Genomic DNA, 17943 nt, shown 5'->3' on the forward strand with positions numbered 1-17943 from the left:
GAGGGTTCAAGAGGGCGATAGCGCCCTCTATCAGTCACAGCATGCATTTTTATCCAAAGTGAATTACAAAAAAGGTCAACCTACTCAAGCAAGCATCCATCTGGGGGACTGTTTGAACCAAGTGTTAGAGAGCAAGGTTACAAAATTCTAAACAATGCAGAACACCACAAGATTTATTACTGTCATCTTAACTACTAAGAATCTAACATCAAAGACATAATTAGAGAGACATTCACAGAACTAGCGAGTCATCAAAGACTTCTTAAACATAGTGTGCAGTTCAGATGGAGGTGGGCAGCTCATTTCACTAGATGGAATCTGATCAGAGGAGGCTGTATGGAGGCTTAATCCAAATCCTCAAAATTCTTAAAAGATATAAATAAAACTGATTGAGAAGAATTTTTACATTAAAGAAGTAAATCAGAGACTTGTACATCCAGGATGCACTTGTTGAAGCAAAGGGTTTGGGCATCTGGAATAACTATTAGGTAATATAACTGATGTGAAAATCTTTACCAGGATTGAGATAACACTTTGGGACAACTTAGCAGTCAGCTAAAAAAAGACCAAACAGATTCATCTCCCCTGTCAAAGTTCTTACAGTATGTTCTATTTACTATAAATATAATAGTAAAGCCTGCAGCTTGAAACTTCTAGAATTTGATGCGATTGTGGCCTCTACTAAAAAGAAAACAAATTTTGAAATGAGGTGTCAGAAAGGCCTTTATTGAAACAGCACAGCAGTGACACACTTCCATCATACTATTAGTTACTGTCACCTTTTAAACAGTATTTAAAAATGTAACTATGGTAAGTGCACAATCATCTGATCATCATCATCATTATATATATATATATATATCTATATATATATATATATATATATATATACATACATAAATACATACATATACATACACACACACACAAACAAAACCAAGCTGAATTACAAATAAGTTAAATATAATAAATCAACATTTACTTTAATTCTTAAGTTAAACTAAAGACACTGTACAATAAGAAAATAAATTGAATGCATAAATACAGTATGCTATGCAATTCTGAAATAATTGCAATTGTACATTTTTTTTTAACAAAGTGCAAATAAAACATAGTTAAAAAGAATTAAATGAAGGATAATGAAGACCAGAATTAGAGAAAATGTATTACCTGTTAATCATGCTTATGTGGAATGTCATGCTGTAGTCAACATATTATAATTAAAGTGTTCTCATAAAGCAGAACCTCACTTACAGAAGTTTGTTCTCCTTGTTTGTTCTCCATAAACCTGATAGGAACAATTAACAACAGTAAATCTGACATAGTTACAGTATTACACTTAGAAAAATAACAACTTGATGAATTTCTGACATCATTCACTTTACAAAGAAGATATTTACTACTTATTAAATATTGATACATTACAAAACAATTTGGTTAGAGGTTAATAACTTCATCAGAAATAAAAAAATACAACTAAATTCAATGATTTCTGAAGATAGTAAAACCCATGATTCTGATAGAAATATCGAGATGTTTCCTTGTGGTAGATGATTTGTATAAGATTACCAAGGAGTTTGAATTTCTCGTAATATGTAATGAAATGCAAATTTGACCCTCAAGTTTTAGAACTGCCTTTAGGCATCACCGTCCACTGTTAATTTGATTTTAGGGCGCTCTGTAGACCTTCTTTACACGAATGAAATGCTGAGGCATAAATCTTTGTTAATAAAGCTATGGAGACTGACTTCACCAAGGCACTATGTATAATTCAATTAGTATGTTTCTAACAATGAAATCCAAGAGGATCTACTTATTTGTAATTTAAAATCATAGCACTTCAGCGGTTTCTGTGATATATAACCTACATGATGTTGGGCAGTATTTGTATTTCTGTGCATTCTAGTCTACATTATCAGTTGCTGACAGAAAAAATAAGGGGATGCAATTAAAAAAACCCTTTAAACAAATCATTTAACCTTAATTCATGAGTGCACCATTGACAAACAACAGCTACTGTGGACAGCGGGCAACAGGACTATAATCAGTCACAGAAGCAAGAATGCAGGTGGAAGACTGGAAGCATAATGAAATCATACAAATAGGCCCATCAGCATAAGCAGAGATAGAGAGACGCATATTGATACAGTATGTGCCTATCTGCACTTTCCCCTCTGAGAAACATGTCAGTGTCGTTATTTTGTTGGAGTCTCTGTGCTTCAGCTGCAAAAGTACTTTGCTGAAATTATTTCATGCGTTGAATGTCCACAGAGTTACAGTCCTGTCTGCAGAAGAAGACAAGAACGAAAGATCCTGTGTGTGCCACCTGCATTGTATCACTTTGTCCTTGTGTTCTCCAACAACTGTAAGTGGAAGCTGTTTTGTGAGGTCTCCTAGGGAAAGAGAAGATAAAATAATGAATAAATTTTAAAAAATGACAAGATATTTACATCTACACATAGTATCTGCTTCTATTTATCTTAAAATCTTTTAAGTAAAATAACCAACTCCCGTTTGTTGTCAGCCTTTTGTCTAAGATGCAGTTTGTTGACTCAATCTAGAGTTTCTTCAAGGCCAAGACAGCAAAGTACTGGATGGGAGAAATATTCCAAATGAACACAGGACCATCATAAAATTGGATTTGATGGTAAGAGGGGTTCATGGTGGAAATATGAAGAGGAATGCTGTATAGGCAAGGAATTGATATGAATTGAATGATAGACTGAGAAGAAAAAAAAAGAAAAAGAAATGGGAGTCACATTCCAGTGGATGCAAAGAAACTACAATTATTAAGAAACAATTAGCCAAGTCATTTCACAGACGATCTTGGGTTGTATTTAGGCCAGAGAAATATTTGAAAAATCTGATTTTTAGTAAATGATGCGTTTGAGAGATGTATAGATTTGTTTAAAGAGAATTTCAAACATTACAGAACACTGAGGAAATCAGGGTCACCCTTTACTGAAAAAATGCTGCACAACTATTTTTTTTCATATTAAATTTAACAATACTTTCTGCATACTGACAATGTAATGCGTTGCCTGTCAAGTACTGCTCATTTCAACAGAGACATCAAGTTTTGAACGGTGTTGAGAATAAAACCTGATATTACAGAATTTAGAGTAAATTGAAACATTTAGACAGAAACATACATGCATTCAAATCACTGAGTGGAGTAGAAAAGCATCAGATACTGGTTAGGACATTGTAGAAAGTATGGCGGTGAAGGCCACATAAGATGTAACATCCAAGCATGTAGAAGCTGTGACAAAATAGGCCTTAAGGCAAAAAATGTCAAGATATAGTTGAGTGGAATTTGCGTAAGGACTATCTTCATTGATGTAGACAATGCAGAAGAAAAGGTGGGAGAAGGAAAGAAGCAAACAAAAAGAAAAGACAAACTCATGAGCAGTACTAAGAAGAAAGAAAAACATAAAAGTATAGTAAAAGAAGACTGTAGCATATATATGAATGATAAAGCACTACATAATGTTAGAACAACAAAAATCTAAAATAGAGACTTGTGAGGAATGGTCAAGTAAAGTTGGAAGGGAAATGAGAAACTGAAGGAAATACAGAAAGGAAGGAGTACAATAGACAGAAAAACAAGAGATGGAAGCCAAAAGGATGAGACAGAGGTTGAAGAACATGACAGAATTTATGTAGAAAGGGAAAAAAAATGACAGACAGACAGATAGATAATTTGTCCCCAGGGGGAAAATTGCCTTTTAATAGATGCTCTTTAAATAAATACATAAATGGATAGAAAAATATAAACAAACAAATAAATAACATAATAAATAAATAAATAAAGACACATTAGTCTGACCACACACTACAATTACTATAAAGCAAGAAAAATTTAAAAGAAAGAAAAGTCTTGACTTGGCATTCCCCGTCCTAGTGAAACATTATGCAGGCATTCTGCTGTTGGTATAAAGGTGCCTCAGTAGCGTTTCTTGACACACTTCTGTTGAAAGATTCATTGACTAAAAGTCCTCAGTGTTAGTGTGTCACAAAGAGGATAGTAGGCATTGCTCATAATGGTGTTACCAGCCCAGCACACCACAGCATAGAAAATTATACTGCCCATCACAGAGTTGTAGAAGATGTGAAGGATGTCACTTCTCACATTAAAGGCATAAAGTCTCCTAATGAAAAACAGCTTGTTCACCCCCTTCTTATATAGTTCCTCCGTATTGTAAGACCAGTATAACTAGTCATTAATGTAGACCCCCAGGTACTTGTAGGAGTGAACCACCACTACATCCCCTCCTTGAATAGTGACTGGACATAGAGACTCTTTGGTGCAGCAAAAGTCAATAAAAAGTTCCTTGGTTTAGTGATGTTAAGTTGCAGGCAATTCTCTTAGCACCAAGAAACAAACTTCTCCACCAGACTCCTATACTCTGTCTCATCCTATGTTATCCCCATAACTGCTGAATCATCTGAGAATTTCTGCAAATGACATGACATTCTTTTATATTTAAAGTCTGAGGTGTACAGAGTTGAGGGAAAAGGAGACAGGACTGTTCCTAGTGGTGCTCCAGTGTTGCTCAAATAAAGTTAGAATCAACAGTAAAGAGGAAGAAGAATAACCCGAGACAAAGACAATGAACATAAAGGCTAACTTTTTAGTAGAATTATGTAGTCCTTGTTTTAGTTTTACATGAGCTATTTTAACTTTATCTATAAATTTTTGATTCTTCCATACTCTTCAACCCTGTCCTCTGGTTGTTATTCTCTTTAGGTACTACTGAACCTACAATGACTTTGTGCTCTTGTGGAAATTTACAGATGGTCTTTCCTTTAACATTTTGAAAGCCTCCTTCACTAACCTAACACCTCTTTCATGCTTTGGTAGAAATGATTAATCAATTATTTTAATCCAACATTGCTAAAAAGCAAGTAATGGTGTGGTTAGTCAGGACTTGGTCAATGAGGTCAATACTGTACTGCTCTTTTTATTTTTACTCCCTTGGTAACTGGGGCGGACTGTAAGTCATGCACCTATTTATTTGGTTCCATGCAGGCATCCTAACATTTAACTAGGCTTGTGCTAATAGGCAATACCATCAGCAATCAATGATTAATTGTTTACATTGTTGATGGACATTCCTTTGCCAACACTTTGAACAACATGATTAAACACTTGTAAATATTCTGCATATACTAGGCATATGTATCCGACTTTACACAGACAGGCTATAAGCACACTCTACATAAACATTTACACTGGAAACTTTAAATGCATCTTTAGCAGAAAGATACAAATTCAAATACTTTCCCTTTGCAAACTGCAAATCAGCAATCTGACCACCTTCTCCAATCACAGCACTGAAGCAGAGGTGTCATAAGTGCACATATTAGATACACCCTGTTCTGCAGCAAAGGGAGTCAAGAACAATTCAGGACTCTTCCATAAAGCAAGCAGCGGTTGGAAAAATTCTAGGATTACACATGGTTGTCGATAAGCACGCAAAGACATACTGTAAGTATTGATTTGTGAAGAAAAAAAAATCGTTGCATTATTTTGCAAAAAAAATTTAAAAATTAAAAAAAATTGCCTGCTAACATCAGTGCAAAATCATGTAAGCACATGAACCTGTCGTTTAGTAAAAGCTAGTGAGAAAGGTGTTGTGCACAGCAGTAATCAACTCTGAAGAACCAAACATTTGTGATATTTATATATATTTAATCCTGAATGAGCTGAGGGATAAATTTAATTAGCTCAGTTTAGGGTCACTGGGTGCCTGTGATTACAGCAACAGTGCTGGGTATAAAGGTAGAAGCAAATACTGTGGAAAGTGTGCTGATCCTTAGCATGGCTCAATCACAGAGACAATGAGAAAAGGGTGTTCTGTGTTCAATATGGTAACAGAAATATATTAATAAAGTATCTGTTTAGTTTTAATCCAGGTACTTGCTAAAAATATTTTGAAACTGTGTCATCTAGTGGCCATTGTCCACCTGGGGTCTTGGATTGGGATGGATGTCATTTACTTCGCATAGGAATACATGTGTTTTCTTAATTGAGTTTGTGCTACCACTCTGCCTTTGTTAAAACACCAATACTAAACTTTAACCTGATTAAAACCAAATTTATGCCTATAACTGTTATTGAATTGTTGTCACTTGATTATACCTTTATATGTCCCTCAAAGACCAACGTACACAAGTGCATTTTTTTTCTATCTTCAATGAGCTACTTCATCCAAATGAGGCATTAACTTCCTGAAAAAACACTTCCAAGCACTCTTTTGTTTTCATTTACCAGCATTTTATGAGCATTACCACGGATTTCAATAAAACAAGAGTTTGGCCAAAAATACTCGAAAAGTACTCCTTGCAGAGGTTTTCTAAACCACTCGCAGCTAAAATGCACAGGTGTCAATAGTGTCATTGAAAATAATGAGAAATAATTATTCAAGTGGTTTAGAAACTTTCTGGCCTAAAGCTAAACACTAGAAAAATGCTAAAGTGTGAATGGGCCCCAATGCTGTAACTCTGACAATTATAGCAAAAGTCAAGTGTTCTGTAGTCAGTCTGGTCTTGTGCACTGAGTGAAAGACTGGTTAGATAAATTCCTGCTTGGATTCTTAAATGACCCTACTGGTTTCCCAGTTGCCGCATGTCCCGCCCCATCAAAAAGTATTCTGCAGTGAGCGTTAAGGTATCTTGCCACTGGTGCTGTCTGTAACACCTTATCCAGCTTTTTTAGGAATAAAAAAACAACAGTGAGCCAGTGCATTTGGAAAAGGGTGTTGCCATAAAAATTCTTCTTTTGCTCTTGTTGTAAAGGAGCCACCTCTGAGGTGTGATCCAGATGGAGTGGGTTCACGGCTGACGATCAGCAGGTACAACAGTGCTAAATGTGGAACTTGGGATGGATCATGGTGAGATTCCATGACAAAACATGTGTGGGTAATAAATAATTTCAATAAAAAAGGCAAAGAAAATAAAAGATCATTACTCTTAATCATGCAGTGTTGTTTAAAGATTACTAAAACAAAAGTAAATAAGAATGAAAAAATGAAAGAGTATTTCCAGGAATACAGCAAAAGGATTCTCTAAAAAGAAATTTGTGTGTTATGAATGACAAGCTATTAATAAAAGAAGAAGAAGAAGAAGAAACACAAATGAAGGTAAGACCATTGTATAATAGAAATGTAGAATATTAGAGTAACAATAGAGGAACTAGGGGAAAAAAATTAAGTTTGCATTATTAAAGAAATTAAATAATGATAACAAGTTTTGACAAAACATAGAAATACTAAGGAGACAAAGACAGATGGACATGATCTAATACTATTTTGTTTGGGCATTTTACTGTTCTCTGTAAGATTAGTATTACAAAAAGGAACAGAAAAACAAAAAAACTGACAATTCCAAGAGTCAAGGTAAAGTCTCACAGAACAGAATTTTTTGTATAAAATATTAAAACTGACTGGATGGTCTAAAATCATTACTTAAATTATATTAGAACAACAAAACCTAAAATTACAAGTAAGATATGAACATGGTATTATAGAAAAGGGGCAGAAAAGTTTAATTAACTTTATAAAAAAAATGTTTTATAAAAGAACTAGGAGAAAATACAAACGGTACAAAAAGTATCTAAGTTATGTGAAGTTCTAATAATTACACTATAGTATGAAGCATGAAGGGGCTGCAAAAAGGAGGAGCAGGGAACATGTTTTGAAAAATGTGTAGTCTGAGAACATGAACCGACAGGACAGTAACACTACTTTTGATAAAACAATCTGCAAGTAAAACAACAAGCAAATGGGTTTATGTCCCATTATACATGGTTTAAAGTGGAATTACACAATTAAAAGGGGGAAAAAATATCCAAATAAGGACACAGTCAACAACATAATTTTATGCTTACCTTGCAAGTCTGTGATCATCACTTTTGTATCATAAGAGCCTGTCAGCAGATAGTGGGCACCAGGTGAGAACCGGACAGAGCGAACATCACTACTGTGTGGGCGATACGTCTGCACCATTCTTCCTCCTCTAATATCATACAGCATGCAGCTGGAGTCTTCCTGACCTGTAGCTAGCAGACGGCCACTGGGATCTACAGCAACCGAGGCTACAGCACTACCTGTTGAAAATGTATTCATTTACTGTAAGTCTGTCCATTTTTTATTATGTATGGCTCTCAGATATAATACCTTTTTAAGAAAAGAAATGAACAACCAATCAAGTTACAGTGCAAAAACATAGTCTACATGGCCATGACACGAAAACAGATAATAGGATTCTTTTGTAAAAAATATTCTAGATTTAAACAAATTGCTACATTATCAAATTTTACTTCTTATCCTTACAGAATGCAATATAGCAAGACTTGTTACAAGCATTGTTTAAATCCATTCCACAACATAATTTCCAACATGTATTAGTTATACAAACCGTAGCCTACAATTAATAAACAATGTCATGTAGGGTTAAGAAATACTATTACATTTAGCTGGACAGAATTTGCATTAAGGTTGTAAATAATTCTGTGAGTTTTTCTCCAGGTACATCAGTTTTCCTTCATCATCTCAAAACACAGGACTCCTACATTAAATGGACCGGTGCAAGTGTGAGCTTAAGAATATCTCTGCAATTAAGTGATACTGTGACCAGAAGTAGATTCTACATTACACTGATGTGCTGCCGTAATAAGTTTCAGCCCCCTGCAACCTTAAACTATATTCAATTCTGAGAATACAGGCTTGTGTTATGTAGCAAATGAAACTTAACATAAATACATGTAAAGTCTTACACACAGAAATTACAAATGTTTAAAGCTAGAAACCTAAGCTATTACAAATATCAGTCAAATCTAGAAATCATTCAAGACACAGAAAGTGTACAAATGTAATTAAAAAGTTAACGGAAATTTGGGTTAGCTAGTGATGAACTGATTGTGACTTTCTACACTACATTGCTAAAATGTTTACTGACGCTGCTCAGTTGCAAGAATTCTAATGCACCCTCCATAGGAAGATGATATATTATCTTAAACTAGAAAAAATCATGTGGAACTGTGCAGAGCTTCTTTAGAATCTGGCAAGAATTCATTAATGTTATTCTAAAACACATCTGTGGGCTCCTATTGATTAAATTGATACGAGGCATGCTACAATGGACCACTTTTTATTGCTAAGAAGTTCTCTGCATGGATATGGATGAGATTTTTAGCGTGGCTTATAATTACACATTTTAACTCTTTCTGTGATATTACAGATTAATTGTATGTCTGATTGAAATGATTTTTTATTTATGTGTTGGACTGTCATATCATAACACTTCCTTTTTAAATGCATATTTCTAGAAATAAACCAAGTTAATTGAAAAAAAAAATACTAAAAGGACACCATAACACACTAAACTTCTTAAATGAAAGTAAAATACATTTTGATTTTACTCTTTCAACAAGAAAAACTCAACTGTAATTTCTAGTCAACAGTCCTACTGGTCGCTAATAAACAGGGTGTTTCAGTAATTCCCAAGAATTAGTATACATCAAAACTGTCAGCAAGCCTTTACACTTGCATTTAAATATGCCTGTTAATGGGATGGCAAATATAAAACAATGTAAATGTGTTAAAAAAGAACAACAGATTGTAGATATATTTTGTTATTTTTCTGCAACGTACAAACTTTTTTTTTGGTAAAATACCTGATCCATGAAAAGCTGTTCCAACAACTCGCACACAGCTCGGCACTCTCAGATCCCAGAAACGGACTGTCTTGTCTTGTGAGCCAGAGGCAATCATCCATCCTCCCCAAGTGTATAATGATAAAATATGACCTGAAAAGGAAATTAATGATAATAATCTAGTGTCCTATTTAAGACCAGTGCCTGGCATAGCTTATAGTATACCAATAAACTATTCATTAACCAAACACTTTAGTAGCAATATACTTAAAATGAATGAAAATTCTAAATCAAAAAATGCAATTTAGAAAGTACATGATAAAGAAACTAAAAAGATATCATATGAAATGGATTATTAATGTCTGTAGTTTACTATTACCAAACAAATGACAGTGGACTCATGTTACATGACATAGTATACTAAATAGGACATGCATTTAAGTACTCTGGCTCAACAGTCAACCAAAAAAATGTAACTATCGAATGATCATGTACATATTTATAATTACTGTCCTGGTGCCATCAAAATTTCTTTTTTGTTATTTTCAACACCCTGTGATGCACTGGGCAATGATCACCTACTGATGAATATGGCTAAGGAGAGAATGATTATGAAGAACTTTGCCTAGTCAGTGGCTACAGGAAAAAAGCAAGCAATCCATGTGCGAGACCTCCTTGTAAGCATCAGATGCTGGTAAAATCTGGACTCGAGTAAGTGCTGCAACAACTAAGATATTGTCAGTAAAAACTGATGAAAAAAAATGTTGCTAACTAATTTTGATTCTGAGCAGTTGCTTTGTTACTTATTTTGTATATCACATCATTGACCAAGTTTAACATTAATTACTTTTTAAGATAAGGCAGAGAGTGATGATATATATACAGTGGAAGATCAAAGACCAAAAAACAAAAGAGTGTAGTTTCTTCATCTTCACATCTGGTAAGAAATCAAAGTGTCTTGACAAATCTGAAAAATGAGGTCACTAGACATGACAGCAAAACTGTGACATGGGAGAACTTGAACAGAAAACACGCCAGAGTAATGGTGATATCTCTCTTTTGCTTACTGTGATATAACACAGCAGTATTCTTAATGTCACTTTTCACTATTTTATTTTGAAGCTTTTGCAAAGTATTTCTTTTGATTACATCGACAGCTGGTATTTGATTTTGTACTAAATCAGGAAATCTTAAGTCTGCATGATTAGTTCATCTCATGGTCTTTACTAACATGTAGCAGATAAGAAAAAAGGAAAAAATAAAATAAAATCACACAATACACTCTAGGTAACTTTTGTCAACACTAAATTATAGTTTTAGCCAACACAGACATTCATCCTGGACTTGCTTGTTCATAGAGTATTCGGTTGTGAATTTGAAAGAGCACTCTGCAATGATCAGTACAAGTGACAACTGTCTGCTCTACACTGTCTTGAAAAAGACAGAGAAATGGCATACTAAAAAACAACTACAATTAGAGTAGGTAGAAAAATGCACTTTTGGGAATTGTTGTATATTATATTATGCTGGGATGAATCCCAATACAATGGGCCCCAGGGCCTGTCAAGATATCAGCCCCCTTCCCCAATTCCCAACCAGCAGTTAGGTGTGCCCAGCCATTTCTACAGAGCTGCAAACAATAACGTTACAGTAACAAACATTATCTACTGGGCCTGGGCTGACAGAGAATCTATGTACGGACATATGTTCATTTTTTTAAAGCACAAATTTTTGGGATTGCTACACTGTTGACTAACACTGACATTTGGCTTGTCTTGACTATATTGTATGTATGAGTGTTTTCATGTTGGTCTGTATTCCCAATTCAACTGGACAAACAAAATCTCAATTTGAGGATAAAAAAAAGCAATCAGAAACATGTAATTAATGCACTTTAATGGCAATTAATGGCAAGTTTGATTAGGTTGCATACTGCCTGGATTGTCTACTGTCATATGACAGTTGCACTTATAAATGTGCATATATTATGACTGCTTTGAGAAGTGCTGACTTACTTTATAGGATAAAGTTAAATCAGCATAAAAGTAGATTTCTCTAAAAGCATGTTTCTATGATTCTTTGAAAAATTAACAAGTAATCTATCAGCATGTTTAAATTAATTGTCCTTATAAGTTTAAAGCACTAAAGACATAACGTTAGAAACACACCTGTGTGACCACTCAGAGCATGTAAACCCTGGCCCCTCTGACAATCAGTGGTGTAGATATTACAGTCTCCAGCCCCAGCACTTATTAAAATGGCGCCTCCACTTTCTGGTCCCTCCATAAATGCTAGATCACGGATAGTCCCATCATGCATGCTGAATTCTAGATCTGGGCCTGTGGAATTAAAAAGCAACAGATATTGGAAAGTTTATAAAGAATATGCTTAAAAATATTTAATTTCTTTTACAACACAATATCTAAAAACTGTTTAATAGGTTCCTTTGGCTGCAAACAATGTTGCCTTCTCTGTTCAAGTATATGGCAACAGTATTAGCATTATTCTTGGATCAAAAATAAATGATATTGCCCAATATACCAGATAACAGAACATACTGCACCCATTTTACTATTAAAATACTGTGCAGTCAAGTAATATGAAACCACAAAAAAATAAATCATTAAGACAAAGAGAGGGGCATTTTTGAAAACCAGGAAGATGGCACAAATAAATGCATCAATATATTTCTTTGAAAAATATGTAGATCCTTGTAAAAACTGTTACCATATAAAAAGGGGACAATTGCATTCAAAACAAAATAGGAGATACTGTTGCTTCAAGTAGGATAAAATTAGGCTTCATCGCAGACTAGGCAACTTTCTTAGTAGTGTCTGAATTCTCTTCCATGTTCTTGTAATGTTATTGCCAAAGTTCAAATGCATGATGTTAAGTAGACTATTGCTTCTAAATTGTCCCAATGAAAATTTATGTATGTAGTGATCTACAATGGTTCAGCATTTTCTGCTAGTAACAGTAGCAGGATAACCTCTGAATTCCTTTGTCTCTAAACTAAGTACCAAGTGAGTTTGAAAAGGATGCTGTCTCACCAGTTGCATTGCAGGACTCTGCATTAAATGGTAATACTTTCACATATTTGTCATTTGAGCCTGTAGCTAGTAGCTGTCCACAGTGACTCCAAGCCACACAGTATATAGAACCTTTGTGGTGTTTGTTCCTTTTAAAACGTACTGCAGGCTGTTTAGGGGAACTGCTTGAACTGTGAAAAATATAACAGAGAAGAATGAAATTTAAAATGTGTACATTCTGACACCTGAAACAACAGAGACAAACATATAAAGATGCTAAATCAATTTCAACGTGTGTATATATATTTCTTGCCATGTTTTTACTGCTATTATCAACCAATAAAAATTACTTTCCAGTTTACCAAATTAAGAGGAAAGTTTCTAATCAGTGTGATTTTGAATTGACTTGCTAAACTGATGCTATGCTGTAATTCAGCTAGTTTCTCTGTAGATTTCCTTATGATACTGCTCACAATGATGGGTGCACTGCAAAAGAAAAAGGCAGGACACTGCCACGTCTCCAGTCTGAATATCATGGCAATGACATGGTCTTATCCCCTAAATCACCTTGCTACTTACTATGAAAACTTTGAAATCAAAGAGGATCTACACTTTCTACCTGGGAAGTTCAGGTATTCAATTTTTCTAAAAAGACCTTGTTATGATAAACAAGTATGTTAGATTATTATAACCAGTTCATACAGGTTATAATTTTAAAATCAACTTTTTATTGGATTATCTTGCAAAGTTTTTCAGTCATAATAAAATTGCTATCACAGCATTATTTAAATAAAACACTTAATACAATCATATTTGCAGAACACCTTAGCTGTTCTTACCTTGGATCTAGAACCTCTGGATATGCACATACCCGCAGCGTTTTAGAATTGGAGCCCACCGCATAAAAAGCACCACTAGGATGAAAGGCAACAGCTCGGACAGCTTGGGTATCTTCAAGGATGTTTATGGCAACAAACTGAGTTTTAGGTTTTTCATTCTAAACAAACAAATTAGACACAAGTTCAGAGCTATATTAAGCAAACTGCCGATTATATTGCTGATTTAAATAATAATTAGAAACACATAAGAACTACTGAAAAAAGTTTTTTGTATTTTTTTTTTGTATTGTATAGGATTTATATAAAAGGTTTAGCAGGTTTATGTTTTTTTTTACTTTTTCATAACTTAGGCATATATGTAGTAATTACAATTACACCTTATAAGCATTGAAATTCAAATTCACCAGGTTATACATGTCAGTTAAAATTGTTTAATTTTGTTATAAGAAAGTAGCTCTGAAAATTGCAATTCACATTAACAAAATTGGAGTTAAAGTATTAGGACTAATGAGCATCTATAGATATCTATTGTACATATCAATCTATGCTATTCTCATCAGGCAGTCTTATCATGCATGTTATGAAAATAATGTTAGAAAATTTTGTAAAACATACACTGCCAGGTAAAACTATTTAAGTTCTTAACCAGGCTCCAAGTAAATTTAAGATAATATAAAAATCATAGAATTTTCAAGTAAGACTGCAATGAGAAGCCTTTTGGAAGAAAGGAATCTACAAATAGGAACGTCAGTGTTTCTGCTGCGTCACGTAAACATAATGGTATAATATAAAATAAAATGCACCTTCTTTGGGACAAAAGACTTGGTTCATGTGAGGTATGAATGTTTTTCTATCACTTAACTCAAAATATTGTCATTGTTTAACCTAAATTACAGTCAGTTTGCTGATGTATGCATTGGTTAAGTTAGAACCATTTTTATTTCATTTTCAAGGCATGTTGTGGTTGATTAAAAAAAATATCAGTTTGTAAACATGTACAATATGTGTACTTGTCTGTACTACAATGGGTGTCACAGTGAAGTGGTTAGTGCTGCTGCATTATACATCCATTTTCCTGTATTTGAATCTCACTCATGGCTGCCTCTTTCAGGCCTTTGTAAATTCTTCTTGTATCTGTGGTAATTTTCCTCTCACAACTTCATTACAGTACTTCAGTTTTGTCTCATGTCTGAAAGAATGTGTTTGGTTTATTGGCCATGTGCCTATGTTATTGAGGACTTTGCAATAGACTAATGCTGTATTCAGAGTTCTCTCCTGTCTTATGCCCAGTGTTGCCAAGATATGCTCTGTAACTCCAAAACCCTGAATGTCGTTAATGCGTTGAGAGTGTTATGTTAATCCACAGTGTACTAGTGGTACTAAAAGCAGTCCTGCAAATGGATTTTCAAAGCTAGCTTGTTTGGAGCATTTGTTTCAACCTCTGTGGTGGTTTTCCTTGTAGTCTGGCTTATTTTGGTAAATGTAAACACACCCATTGGACCAAAACAACTGTACCGAGACCCCTTGAAAATGATGGTCTCAGTGCAGTACCAAGCAAACACTGGAGTGTTTTTTGTCAGGCATTAATGTAATCCAATGTGGAGTCAATCTAACTACAGGAAATACTATTCATTATGGAAAAAAATTGTGCTATACCATTTCTGCCTGTAGTCGGGCAATCTCAGCATAAATATAAATACACAAACACACAAATTCACAATCAGATTAATCCTAGCACCTAATTCATTTGATCAAGTTGCTCAAACCACATAGAGAGGTGGTGAGACACAAATGCCCTACACAATCAATGCTCAAACCCCAAATATTACAATACAACAGTGATGAGCAAAGGTGGGCATCCTCTCAATGTGATCGCTCTTCAGGTACAATGTAGACACTGGAGGCACATTATCATTGATATCATGCAATAAATGTTAATCAAACATTCCAAAGTGAACACTATTAAAAATTGTTGACATGTCTAAGTGCAGCAAACATGCGATTTGATATAAACTAAATAGAGATTAAAGGTTACGTTCATAGAGTAAGCTGCAGGAGAGCAAATAAATAACATTATATACAGTAGTGAGATGAAATTCATCAGACATGCCTACTGTCTAAATGACATTGAAGCACATCATGTTGTTAAATGGTGTGACTCAAGCCACCTACACCTGAACACCAGCAAAACCAAGGAGCTGGTGGTGGATTTTAGGAGGCCCAGGCCCCTCATGGACCCCGTGATCATCAGAGGTGACTGTGTGCAGAGGGTACAGACCTATAAATACCTGGGAGTGCAGCTGGATGAGAAATTGGACTGGACTGCCAATACTGATGCGCTGTGCAAGAGAGGACAGAGCCAACTATACTTCTTTAGAAGGCTGGCGTCCTTCAACATCTGCAATAAGATGCTGCGGATGTTCTATCAGACAGTTGTGGCAAGCGCCCTCTTCTATGTGGTGGTGCGCCGGGGAGCCAGCATTAAGAATAGGGACACCTCAAGCCTGGACAAACTGGTGAAGAAGGCAGGTTCTATTATAGGCACGGAGCTGGACAGTTTGACATCTGTGGCAGAGCAATGGGCACTGAACAGGCTCCTGTCAATCATGAAGAATCCAATGCATCCACTGAACAGTGTCATCTCCAGACAGAGGAGCAGCTTCAGCGACAGACTGCTGTCACCGTCCTGCTGCACTGAAAAGACTGAGGAGATCATTCCTCCCCCACACTATGTGACTCTTCAATTCCACCCGGGGGGTAAATGTTAACATTATACAAGATTATAGACTGTTATACCTGCCTCACACTCTCCATCTTGCATTTTTAACTTGCACTGCGCTTTTATTGCTCTTTAATCAATATTGTTTTTATCAGTATGCTGCTGCTGGAGTATGTGAATTTCCCCTTGGGGATTAATAAAGTATCTATCTATCTATCTATCTATCAATCATTGTATTGCTTCAGCAGAGCTTGCATTCTTCTGTCAACTAGATGAAACAATTCCTTTTTGTAGAATGTGAAGCAGTGCTTCACTTTCATGAATTCTTTTAGTTTTCAGATAACAGGCATTATGTTCACAGAGTTGTGTTTGGTAAACAAACAATGTCACTATTGCAAATGCAGTGGTGCACAAACACAGCTGCTGTCAACTCTACATTATGATTTCTTTCAGTGAAAAATCATTTTTGCCCAATGAAAGAGTCTAAGACATGTCCATTGAGGGTTTGCTGTTACTTCTGGGTTGTTTGAATGTTTGCAGTTCAAGCTAACTGGAGGCTGAAACAAAACAACTAAACAACTAATCTTCTGTTCTGGCACAAAGCAAACCAACTATGAGTGTGAAAACTCTCATAGCAAACATAATAATAAGCTTTTTGCACATTTATTACTGTGATAATTGTGTAGCATACACCTGTACATAGGATATTTAAATTCAAAAATTAAAATTTTTTGCTGTTAGCAATGTTTATATTAATCATTTTTATTAATTATAGGTTTGTGAAATTTCATCCACCTTCTCTATTAACAAGCCGTTTCACTGTTCACTAACTAGAAATTTTGATTCCACAATTTATATTATTTTACAAAGAGTGTACAATACAAATTACTGAAGAAGAAATTATATTCCTCTTTTTGTATAGAAGCAAACCATTCGTTTTTTGTAAATATTTTATAGGATGCAACACAAGCATTAATAAAAAGCATAATTTGACCGTGACAAAGAAAATGTTAGTATCTTACCTCCTCAGCACGCAAACGTGATGGTGAGTATGTCAGACCCCCTGGCTGTGGTGGCTGAGTAACACGTTCCCTGGACAAAGGAGCTGCGTTTGCACTGAAGTAAAGAAAGGGAAATGTTCAGTTTCAATGATATTAAGATTTCACAATAGGGACAAATATTGTTTCAGTAATTCAACTGATTAAACCGCTAAAACAAATATTTAAACAGATTAAATACAATGAAAAACTCAAGAGGCAAAGCAAATGTACATATATCCTTTTCTACATAATATGTTTTGTAATTATCATTTTTGTTCAGCTTTTTCTGATTAATGTAAGGATAACACAATGAGCTAAGCTTACTATTAAGAAACAACAAAAAGTTTTACAGCTTAAGAAAAGAGACATCTACTGTACGCATAAAGGTGAATTAAAGTACAACTGGGTTTGGGCACTTCAGCAGGTACAGGTGGGTGCAAGTTTGATTTTCAGTAACTATGCAAAATTCTGTTTAATGCAGGATTCAGGAGAGGGTCCCAACATCCCAGTTTCAGACTGTTTCTTTCCATGTAATTGACATATTCATGACGATCAGTTATGGAGTGTTATTTGTTTGACCGCCTCACTGTAGTCAAGTTTGGTGTGGAAAACCCCAACATGAGCACATTTTTCTTGAAAACATGGTTCTGCATACAAG

The 17943-nt window shown here is 34.9% G+C and overlaps 1 protein-coding gene across 1 annotated transcript in view; it reads right to left on the reverse strand.

Moving 5' to 3' along the window:
* Positions 1-710: 710 nt before the first annotated feature.
* Positions 711-17943, reverse strand: part of wdr47a (WD repeat domain 47a) — a 48436-nt gene continuing 31203 nt past the window's right edge. Inside the window, exons 9-15 of the mRNA XM_039734984.1 lie at positions 17268-17361; positions 13527-13684; positions 12709-12878; positions 11827-11997; positions 9680-9811; positions 7892-8110; positions 711-2393 (exon numbers count right to left, since the gene is read on the reverse strand). Coding sequence (XP_039590918.1) covers positions 2251-2393; positions 7892-8110; positions 9680-9811; positions 11827-11997; positions 12709-12878; positions 13527-13684; positions 17268-17361 — 1087 coding nt within the window. The 3' untranslated portion in view covers positions 711-2250. The remainder of the gene's footprint in view (positions 2394-7891; positions 8111-9679; positions 9812-11826; positions 11998-12708; positions 12879-13526; positions 13685-17267; positions 17362-17943) is intronic.

Source organism: Polypterus senegalus, chromosome 14 (genome assembly GCF_016835505.1).
Source record: "Polypterus senegalus isolate Bchr_013 chromosome 14, ASM1683550v1, whole genome shotgun sequence".
In the NCBI taxonomy this organism is placed as follows: domain Eukaryota; kingdom Metazoa; phylum Chordata; class Cladistia; order Polypteriformes; family Polypteridae; genus Polypterus; species Polypterus senegalus.